The 11,871-nt window shown below is 41.0% G+C and overlaps 1 protein-coding gene across 1 annotated transcript; it reads left to right on the forward strand.

Annotated features, from left to right (window-relative positions):
* The first annotated feature begins 310 nt into the window (after positions 1-310).
* LOC120738951 (GTP-binding protein REM 2-like) lies at positions 311-10,311 on the forward strand. The gene is made up of 6 exons (XM_040040556.1): positions 311-1,618; positions 1,753-1,804; positions 5,011-5,320; positions 5,439-5,512; positions 7,395-7,572; positions 9,197-10,311. The coding sequence occupies exons 2-6, from the start codon at positions 1,760-1,762 to the stop codon at positions 9,487-9,489; spliced, it is 900 nt and encodes a 299-aa protein (XP_039896490.1). The 5' UTR covers positions 311-1,618; positions 1,753-1,759; the 3' UTR covers positions 9,490-10,311.
* The last annotated feature ends 1,560 nt before the right edge of the window (positions 10,312-11,871 follow it).

Genomic DNA, 11,871 nt, shown 5'->3' on the forward strand with positions numbered 1-11,871 from the left:
AGAGAAAAGGAAAAAACATTGCTCTGTGAAAACACAGATCATTTTCATATTACTACAACATGCAGCACCACAGAGCTGGTCACTGTGGACTCGGGTACTGTGGGCTACTGATGCAACAGAAAATTTATGGTGCAGGGATGAAAAAAAAAATGCAAAAAAAAGATTTAAAAGAAAATCTTCATGGAGACACATTCTTAATTGTCCCATGAATTTATTGCCAGGGTTAATGCATTAGAGTTATTTATTTTGTTTGGGTATAGGTTACATAAATTGTTGTTTTATTTATTCACTTATTTATTTGGTATTTATTGTTTATTTATGTACTGATTCTAATTATTTTTTTGGTTTTATTCCATTAGCGTGTATTTTTACTTTCCTACAGTTTATTCTTTTATTCATTTGTGATTAGAATTAACATTATTTTACAACAAAGGCCCTTATCATGGTTTCCTGCTCCTGTTGTAGTGTGGTTTCATATGCATATACAATAAACCAATTACTTTACCATCCCTGTGATGTGTCAGGGTTTTTTTTAACACCTTGCACACAGGTTTAAACCTCATCTCTCGATTCACCTATCCTAGCATCTGCCACTGTCAATCTCCTGGAAGCCTTTTCTCTGCAGCACCATGTCCGGCTCCATCTCTCTCTTTATCTCTGCCCCTCTATAGTGAGGCAGTGACCCTGGGTGTGTGCTGTTTGGGATGACCTCATCTTCAGCTCTACCTCCCTCTCTGTGTCTCTCGCTCTCTCTCTGGCCTGTATAATAGGAGCAGGATTAGGGCTATAATAGCGCCCTGGCTGCTCACTGCCGGAGTCTATTGTGGCTTTGTGTGGGAGGGACACACCACTGCTCATGGCCATGTTCGCACTCTGACAGAAAACATGTTCATATACACTCCTTCGATAACAGACTAGAAAATACTTTGGTGAACTGGAAATTAATCTGTCAAATAAAATATTGAGTGTCTTCAAAGAAAATAAAAAATAGGGCTATTAAACTTTGTAAGCAAATGGGTAGGCAATCAAGTCTCTGTTTTACAGCAGGGATAACCTAATAACACATTTCAAACATTCTCACACACACACAAAAAGTCAATTAGGAATGTGATTACTTATGTTATAATGCCCCCTAGCGGCCGCTTCCTGCATCGCCTCCATCTACCAGAGGTCAGTGAATGCTTCGTGACTCTGAGCATCTTCCTACAGCACTGCTCCCTACATGCACGCATGCATCACGCTTCACTGCTATCACCGGGTTGCATGCACCTGCAGTAAACATTTCCAGCACGTGGTAGTGGTGTCACCTCTCCTCTCTAGGCAGCAAATCAAGATCTGGAGAGCTTTTTAGGCGTCAAGTCAGTGAGTCACAGTAGTCAGTCTGTGGAGTGCTGATGATGAATGGCAGTACTGACTTACCGATCTGGACCTGGGCCCTAACCTGAGAACACAGAATGACAGCAAAGAGCGAAATGAAGAGAGAGAGAGAGAGTGAGAGAGAGATAGAGAGAGGGGGGAGAGAGAGAGAGAGAGAGAGAGCGCTAGGGAGGGAAGATTGAGAAAGAGAGAGAGACCGCGCTTAGTGCTTACTTTTTAGTAGCTGATAACCACCTGACAGGTGAGAGATCATACCGGGCTGTTTGATAAAGTGAGAGTGGTGGGTGGGGGTGGCATGGGTGAGGAGGAAGAATGGTGATGATGCTCTTCCCTGTATATCTTCTGGAGTCCTCATTTCCGATCGCTTGATTTCAGTTTGCAGATGCCGACAGATGTGCCCGAAGACAGCGAGGAGAATGCGGCCACGGTAAGGTGCAGGAACCCGAACGGAAAAGAAAAAAAAGAAGGGAACTGAGGTTATGTGGTGACGGTGTATGGTATTCTTGCTGAATCTGTGTGTGTGAGTGTTGTAGGTAGGTGGTGGTGGTGCAGGGAGGGGGTGTCCTGCATTACAAAATACAAGGAGTCAGTTTATAATGGAGTTACGGCTACAATGACTAATTTTAACCACAATGCAGTAAACAACCGATTATAATGGTGCTCAATAATTAACTCACTCGGTGGCTTAGTGCAGCTCAAACTTTAAATGTCATTTCAGCCCTCCAAGAACTTTATGTCGCCTTTCGACTGATTTTGGTTTTCATTAAACCTTTACTCTCAGGTTAATTGTCACCACTTCTCACTTTATTGTTACATCTATTTGCAGGGAGGGCGGGATCTGCTATGTTATGGTTATTGCTCAGTTCCAAGAACTGAAGGTTATCCTTTAAGCAACAAGTTTACCCCATTAATTAACATTAATCCTCAGAAATCCTACCAATAAATCGATTTATTAATTTCTGAAAATATATGCATTTTCAAAAATTACTTATTAAGTTGCCATTGTTGTCAAGGCAGCCGCTAAAAATGAAAAAAAAAATTATACCACTCAGTAGACAAAATAATTTGGTGTGTTTTAAAACACCCTCTGGCTAAATAATCGACACAGTAGAATTTAGCAGCTAAAATGCCAAATTTTTCTCTTTAAGAGTTTCAGAAACAGCTAAAACAAGAATAAATATTGTCAGATGGACATAAATCTAGACTAAATATTAGAGGTGGGAGAACTGATCCAAATACCAATAGTTTATCGATATACATACGGTGCTATCGGTATCTGATCGATACTAGCGCAATAGAAAGGATACTTTGTTTCTAACCACTAGAATTCAGTATGCAGCACACATTTACATTTCAGGTCTCCAAAAAAAGAAATCCAGTTTCAAAATACATGAAAAGCTGAAAGGCCTGTTTTGTTGTGTTAACTTATTATTATGGAAAATAAAAACCACAGGGATTTAGAGGTGATCTCATAAAACATGACATACTGATCTCACCTACATAAGCTGCCTTTATAGGTTAAAGTTATCAGTATCGCTATCGGTATCAGCAATACTGGCCCTCTATTTACTTGGCATTGGATCCATGCAATATCGCAAATATATCTAAAAGACTGAGGTAGGTTCTAAATGGACTGAGATTTAAGATAGTCACAGTGCCTTAGACCTGCATTATTTCCAAACACCAGCAGAGGCTGAGTCTTCTGGTTGCCATTGAAAAGACGTCTGTAGGAAATAGACCCTAATGCTCTCTTGCTCTATGGTCCCATTTAAGATGTTTCTGGTGAGTCATGGTCCCAGTTGCTTGTCTCAAATCATGTTAAATACACCAGGGTCTTCATTTTTTATTTAAAAAATAATGGCTCTGATTAGATACAGAGAGACAATTAAGCAGAGCTTTAGGGCCGGTCTACCTTATGACTGAGAGGTCATTTACAGTGTTTTTTGGTTTCTCCATTGAATCCCACCCTCACTCATCACATCTGGTTCAAAGTGCTAAATTGGGATGAATTCACAGGACTTCATAAACTAAAAGGCAATGGCAGGATAGCTTTTATAGACAATCTATAGCACAAACAGAATGCCAAATTTGATCCCAGCTGATTCAATGTGTAACAAGTTTATTGATGTCAGAATAACTTGGCATTGCATTTAAACCCATCCAACACTCATTTAATATCTTTAAGACTTACAGCCAAATCTGCCCTGTGGTGTCATGCCAGTGACAATGGTGGAAAAAATTGTAAGGCATAGTTGTAAACATTTTGAAAAGGATGTCTTATAACACAACTCTCAATTTTTGCTCAAAGGTAAATCAATAAATAGTAGCAGGAGAAGAAAAGCTAAGATTACAACACCTGCTACCTAACCCAGATACCCATGTGTTATCATCTGATGACTCAGCCTTTGGGACAACAAAGCCTATTTGGGCCAAGAATTCCTCTTCTGTGCACCTGTAATTGTTTGATAATGAAGATAAATAAGATAAATTTGTTTTTAAAAAACCTAATAAAGACATAACTCTTCATCACATGACAGCTGATGGTCTTGAAATTTAATCTAAGCAAATATAATCTCTCTTTTGCTCTTTGCAGGGTTTGTTTATTTCCATGCAACCCAAATCTACTCAAACATGATTGCTCAGCACTGCAAACAAAAACCAAAAAGCTTTCAGTACCAAAGCTCTTGCCCACAGAATCTGCATATTTATATCCAGAGTCTATTTATTGTGAGGCCACATTGCTTGCCTCCTTTCGCTGACCTTAGTCAGCTGTCAGGTTGACACTAAACGGTTTCTTTAGGTGTTAAAACGTGAACCCAAACTTCACAGTATGAGTGTGTTGCTAATGTGAGAAACATTTTCACAGAATATCATGAAGAATATGATGGACTGGATCAATTTGAAATAGTATCATCACATAGTTTGACTACTTTGGGGATTTTACTGCACAAATAGCAGACTATGTATTACAGTTAAGCAAACTTCTCTTTGTGTAGGCTATTTCACTACTTAATCAAATGCATTGCTAAAAAGTCTATAGACAATAGCCATGTCATAATTCATTATATATGTAATGTGTTCCCCTTGGGCTGCTTGCAAAGAGTAATATCAGGTCCAGCGGTTAGTCAGGTTCTACTCCATCCTAGTATTGCTGTGTTGATAGGCCACTGGGGAGCTTTTTGTTCATTATGAGATTTATTGAAGCAAGGATTTCCAATGCTTCACTTATGTTAGTGACTAATAAGTATATCTCCCTGTGCACTCTTTGAAATTTCAGGGTTTTAAAAAGAAGTTCTTTCTGTCTTTGAAGTCCATTTAAGGGGAACTGCTCATTTTTAAAACTACATTCTTTCCAGTTCAGAATAATCCTTATTTATTTTTATCCCGAACCTTAGGGCAAAGCCACAGCCAGTGCTGTGTGCCTGATGATCCTATCAGGGATATCTACAACCTAGAGCCTGAGCTTTATGATCACAAACATTTTTGCACATAGAATCCACAACAGTAAAGATATAGGGAAAAAATAAGGAGAGGTTCATGTAGATCAGGTTTTGGGATTTGCTCTGGTTGGCATGTGGGAATCACTATTTCACGAGTGTTACACTGTCTGTCTGTGTTCTTCTTTCCCACCAGTGTGACAGTATGACTCTGCCCAGCACTCCAACCGTTCGCAGAGGAAGCACTCCTCTGCCGATTAAGCACCAGCTCAGGCGAGAAGAAGCCGTCCACGATGAATGCGACTGGGCGTCAGGTGCGGCCGGGCCTTCGGTGTCCCCAAACAGTTTCAGCCCTGCCTTGGATGATACTCCAACCGTGACTGTGGAGGGCAGACCTGACGGGCCACTAAGGATTGCTCTCCTGGGGCAGAATGGCGTCGGGAAGTCCTCTCTGGCCCTGGCCCTCGCGGGAGACATGGACAGGACTGCGTCTGTGGATTCTGATGGTACAGTGCTGTTTGTATGCAGAGCAATGTATTGCAGTGGAGTAAGTGAGCAGCAAGTAAATAAATCACAGTGCCCATTTCCCTCCTGAGACCTAACTGCTGCTCCCTTTGTCCTTAGGGGAGGGTTATGTGCACACAGTTACCGTGGATGATGAGGAGAGCACCATCATTATCTATGACAACTGGAGACAGGTGAGCCAAACAACACTTCATAGCTCCCACTCTGTTTCCTGCTCCCTCATTAGGCCAGTGAGCCCTCTGTGCAGCTGTATACAGTGTGTTCAGCTGCTCTTCTGTGCTGAATACTTGGACTGCTTTAAGAAGAAGAAGCTTAAATTGCTCCTTTGCAGTTTAGATTTTTCAGCACTTGGTTTCATTTGCTTTTCAGTATTTGAAGAACTCTGTGTGCTGGGAGGGATAAAGCTTCGCTGTATTAAGAGATTAACTGGGGTAATAGAAAAAGAGTTTGAAAGAGCGTGTAGAGAAATTTGCAAGCAGAACTGACAGCATATTAATGCATGAACACGAGTATATCACAGCATTCGTGAGCACAATTTTATTGTTGGGGGCAGGGTAGTCTGCCTCTGATAGATTACTAATACAGCTTACATTTGACATAAAAAATGGTTCAGTTACAACATATAAACAAATGCTTACTGCATATTTAGCATTTGATCTGCTCACAGTGTGCACAGTATTTGGAGCACCCTGTATTGTTTATTGCCATCACTGTAACAAAAACTGTCAAGCTCAGAGAACTGTTGGACAAAAAGGGGACAGTCAATCTGCAGCATCTGCATCTGGTCGACTGAAGGAAAGCTCATTATCAGGTTGTTTTCCACACTTTCTTATTTTCCCGTGAGTGCAGCTCTGAGGCATCAGCGTGAGGATGTGAATAGGAGAGAGAGAAACATACAGAAAGACAGAGAAGGAGTCGCCCACAGAGCTGGTGTGCCAAATGACTGCATTAATGTTTCTGATTTAGGTGCATGTGCGAAAACGCTGAAGCTACACTCTTGTGGCACAATCTGTCTTTTCTGATGTGGGGGATTATAATGTGTTACTCCTTGTGCTACCAGATGTGAGAAATGCTAAAACACACTAAAACTGTGGCTTTATAAGGAATCTCCATCCGTCCATCCTTCTAACTACTTGTCCAATTTAGGGTTGTGGCAGGAGCTTACCCCAGCTCTTGTGGGGCAAGAGAGGTTGGGTACAGCTTGGACAGGTCACCAGTCTGTTGTAGATTTTACATAGCGAGACAAATTAACCCTGGAGAACCCATGGGGTCAAATTTGACCCCATGGGTTCCCTAGAAAACCAATGGGGTCGGCTCTGACCCCATGGGTTCTCCAGGGTTTATTTATGCTCGCATTAACACCTACAGCCAATTTAGAAACGCCAATTATGTCTTTGAACCCTGGGAGGAAGCTGGAGTACCTTGTGAGAACCCACGCAGGCACGGGGACAACATGCAGACGCCACACAGAAAGGCCTCAGTTGGCACGTGGATTCAAATCTGCCGTGAGGTTGCAGCGCTAACTACCACACCAAGGAATCTACTTATCTAATTTCCCAGTTACACCATTAGGGTTCATACGTTCCTTTTGGTCTGTGCTCAGTTGTAGACTTAATTAAAATTTAATGAAAACTCAGTGGACCATGGCAGCACTGACTAAAGACAAAGTGATGGTGAGTTCAGTTTGTGTGAAGAAATCACTCAGGAATTTGATATTTTTGGAGTCCCTTTGCTGCTGGAAGAGGAGTGTGCAGCTGTTGACTAACAAGGGTTTCAGGTAATGTTAAAAAGACAGATCAACCACCTGCTGGTTCTTCAAACACAATCTTTCTCTTTTCTGTATTTTTAGGGTTGGTGGAAATATTCATCAGAGCACTGGAAAGTAAAACATTATGAAGGAAAAAGATTTTGATTCATATGCAAAACACTACATCAGTTTGAATTAGAATCTTTGAGTTTGTTTTGGGTTTTTTTTAATTTCATTTCTATTTTAGTGTCTTATATTTCACAAAGAACAAAAATGCATCATCCTCTGTCCCTGTGCTTGTCATTAAGGACCTGTCGGCTCTGCAGAGTGAGGTGTGCGTCTTGGTGTTTTCGGTGACTGACAGGCGTAGCTTCCACCGTACCGCGCAACTTCGGCTTCTCCTGAGAGAGACTCAGCCCCAGACTCCAATAATCCTCGTTGGTAATAAGAGTGACCTCGTTCGCACGCGTGAGGTCACCTCTCAAGGTGAGACGATTATCTTTTCCAAGTCACCTAAAAAAAAATATTTTTTTTGATACATTACACTTTACATTACTCTTTCATATAAAGTATAAACATTTCCTTTGGGAGCAGATTCTTTTCACAGTTTAGTTCTGTTTTGGCTTTCTTCATTACACTTGACGTTGACATTTTACACTCTTTCTTTCTTTCCATAAACAACGTAAATGTGAATGTCATGCTTTATTGCAGTGTGGGAGTTTAATTACAGTTAAAGCAAAAGCCTGTTCACCGTGACTACGCTGCTTGTCCACACGCCACAGTTTTATATCACACAGGCTATGAAACTACATACTTTTCAACCCAGTGTATGCCATTCTTCCTTATTTAAATGACCCTGCAGACCAATACTGCAGAGGGAGATCATGGTCTGCATTGAAGATGAAACTAAAGACAAATGTGCTACAGAACTATATAAAGAAACTAAAGCAAAAAATTCCAGCTTGATTTAGCTTACTTTATACAAGCTCTGTCCTTGTTTACTTAATCAGTAAATATTAACTATCACTATCACAGGCGATCCAGTCGTTGTATAAACCTCTTGATGACATACTTCGTATTGCGTGTTTTGCACAGTTGGAAAACTATGAAAGATATCTCACTTAGCATGCAGACATCTTCCCTCCAGCACAGTTTTCATTACCAAGAGATAAAAGCTTGCTCTTGCTGTTTTAGTTATCTTTTTAAGACTTTAACCCTGAAATTTTCACTTTTAAAGGGTAATTGCTCCTTTGAGTAGAAGATCCTTCCATAACCCCAGCTACAAGCCTTAGATGATACACAATATAGCATGGTTGCTAATGACTTACGGTGTAGTCACAATATTTACAGCTACCTGTCCTTATTGATTCAGCTGTGTACACACAAATCTATTTCATTTATTCAGTCATACTTTACAGTGTGTTTTACGATGTGCTGACTGGAAATAGCGGTGGGCCTGGGATAAATGGGCACCCTTTTGTTGCTTAAGGCCAGGTTCGTGTGATGGTTTATGTTGTTATAATGGCCTTTTTCTGTATTGTGAACACAGATTAAGGCACGGATCATAAACCTGCAACGTAGTGCTCAACATTTCAAGAAAGTTTTGTGACCATAATATTTGTGACAGTATATATATTTTTTAAACTGAACATTTTCTTAATGCTTGCCTGCAAGCATTAAGTGAGCGCTAAAGTATCCTTAACAAGTGCTTAACACTGTCACATGGAGTGCATGTACTGAGTGTTGTTAGTAAATCTCAGTGGAGTCACTCATTTGTTTTTGTGTTGGACATCTGGTTGTATTCCCTGGTGTGTTTTTGCCTCAAGTGGTGAAACATGTTTGTTGTTTCCACCTTAAGCGGGAACATTTTTATCACATATTTCCCAAGTATTGTGCTTTGTAAGAGTAGCCTTCTTAGTCGTCACTGAAGGCTGACATGCAGCTCTTCCTCTTAGACGTGCCCTGGCTTGGAACCTCTACTACCAACAATCTATTACAGGTGAAGGAGTATCAAAAGGTTTATATGGATGAAAAGACATGTGGCTCTGAATATAAGCTGTGACAGCTGCCTTTTTTCTGATCTCCTCCGTCTCCTGTTTTCCTCTCACAGAGGCCATGTCTAGCGCTGCCCTTTTCAACTGTCTGTATCTGGAGATCTCCGCCTCTCTGGATCACCGTACCGTGGAGCTCCTGGAGTGTGCGGTGCGACTAGCCAGGGGCCAGTCTCCCTGGCCTCCGGGGACAAGCGCCGAGGACATGAGCGGAGGAGGGCAACGTGAAAGCATCACATCTCGTGCCAAACGTTTCCTGTCCAATCTGGTGCCTCGGTACCCTCGAGAGCGAGAGGTGGGGAAGTTCCTGAGGCAGAAGTCCCGCTCCTGCCACGATCTGGGAGCGCTGTGATGGTGCCCCACGGGGAGCAAGTGGTTAGATTGTTAACAGGGATAGCTGGAAGGGATGTATTATACCAACAAAGAGAAAAAGATGTAGTGATGCAAATGAGTAGACAAGACAGGAGGAGTTGAGTGACTAAGAAAATGTGAAGGAAACAGTGATAACAGGACAATGTTGTGAGGCTCACTCATCAGAGGATGATTGTTGATAGGATGATATAGAAACTCTGTAGACAGAAAAGGAGATGATAAAATACCGTTGTAGAAACATGTAAATAAACTGTAGTAGTGACATTTAACTGCAACCTTCACAGCTTTGAGAACTAAATAAATTGCTTTTTTGAGTCTTGAGAAAGTGAGTGCACAGTGGCCTTGAGGTCTGTTATTTTACTATCTGCCACGCGTTTTATACACTGAATAGGAAATCACATTAAAAACAGTCCAAGCCCCAGATAAAGTCATGACCACACATTTTCATAACTCATTTACAGGTTATGCTTTTCTGATGATTCATTCACTGTTCGTGAGCTATTATAGTGCGCAGTAAAACAGTGAAAGGCCAGTGATGACAGGCAGGAATTAAGGAGCTTTCTTTTTCTAAAATGGACTCAAAGAGCCCAGCATGAGAATAAGAGAAGGAGCAGAAAAAGGAAAGGGAGATTATTGTATATGGAGTGATTGTTGCCATGTTACTGTTGTCAAGGAAACCTGGAGTCGTTGAGACTTACACATTATGTCCATTTCAGCTCTGTGACTGCACCTCTACCCTTTCTGGTGCATGTCGACTGCGAGAGAAGAAGGATGATTCGTGCAGCAAATCATATTTTTAAGTATGGAATTCGATCCAAATTAAAATGCAAAGACTTTTTATTATTATTATTATTATCAGATATCAGCCTCCATGCACTCATGTGAACCACGCTCGGAACCCTCAGCACTTCCATCCTCCCACTGACACCCACACGTGAACAAAGATTTAGCACATCACAGGTCATTATACCCATCATTTGTTATCAAAGGGAGAACTGGGATATAATACAAGTAAAACATAAAATGGTGGCATGATATTCTGACTCATTCCCTTGGCTGCAAACTACTGGAACGAAATGAAAGGTTAAGATTTTGGATCGTGAACATGGGGTGCAGGCTCCCTCGTGTGGCTGATTTCAGGTCCTGCAGCATGTAGAACATGAAGTTAGGCATAAGAATGAGACGCAAACATAAGGTGAAGGTTTAGTAATAGAAAAGAAGCTCTGCATCCCAGTTCATGAGTTGCTTGCAAGCCACTTGGCTTAGGTGAAAAGCAGCTATCTTGCATGCCTCCATGCAACAAATCGCCATATTTACTACATGCAGATTCACACGGGAACCCTTTTGATTTTTAAAAATAAATACAAGTACAGATGCTTTAAGTGCTTAGACTGATATTGTAGGTATAAAAAGGATGCAGCAACTCTGTAATGAGCAGATGAAGATGTTGCACCTGTGCCAACATTAGTCTTTTATACCATGCCCAACATTTTGCTTATTTTTAACTTGTCCTCTGTTGAAATTATCCATATTTAGCAAAGCTACTCCACAGTATATCTTAAGATGAAATCCTGTTCATGGTGATAAAACCATTGGGAAAGTATCTGCAGAAAAACTGTCTTTCTTCTGGTTTTAAACTGAGGTAAAAATTGCTCCTCCTCATCTCCCTACATTAATGATTTAAATAGCCCTAAAGTTATCTGACTGTTCCCAAATGTATACCATGACATTAAATGTCTTGGTAATTTATTCATTTTACAAGGTTGAATGATTGTACAGCATAGATCTAAAACAAGAACTAGGTACACAATTTTCAATTTATGTAGATTTTCATGGCTACTACTGTTTGATTTAATGTCCCTTAGCAAGGTGCACTTTCACCAGGCTTTTGGTAGCCATCAACAAGCTTCTTACATAGTTCTGGTTGGGATATATGACCACTCTTATTGGCTGGATTGGTAGAGTTTATTTCCTGGCACTAACCCAGCCTTTAAGCGTAGTCCGCACATTTTCAGTAGAGGAGAGGTCAGGGATTTGGGAAGGCCATTACGCCAGTTTAATATTGGCTTGCTTCATGTATTATTTGAACAGCTTTAATGTGTATTTGGGGTCATTGCCCTGTCGGAACATCCAATTGGGTCCAAGTTTTAACCATAGATGTTAAATATAGCTGATGTTGAATTTTGAGGTAGTCCATTATTCCATCGCTTTTGTGCAATGTGCCAGTATTGCTGGCAACAAAACAGCCCGAGAGCATGACAGTACCACCCCGACACACAACAGTTGGTACAGCGTTACGCTTGAAAGCCAAACAGTGACAATAATGTGAAGTGGTCTAATAAGGAGTTAACAGGCCTTGGCA

Source organism: Simochromis diagramma, unplaced genomic scaffold (genome assembly GCF_900408965.1).
Source record: "Simochromis diagramma unplaced genomic scaffold, fSimDia1.1 OVJJ01000026.1, whole genome shotgun sequence".
NCBI lineage: Eukaryota > Metazoa > Chordata > Actinopteri > Cichliformes > Cichlidae > Simochromis > Simochromis diagramma.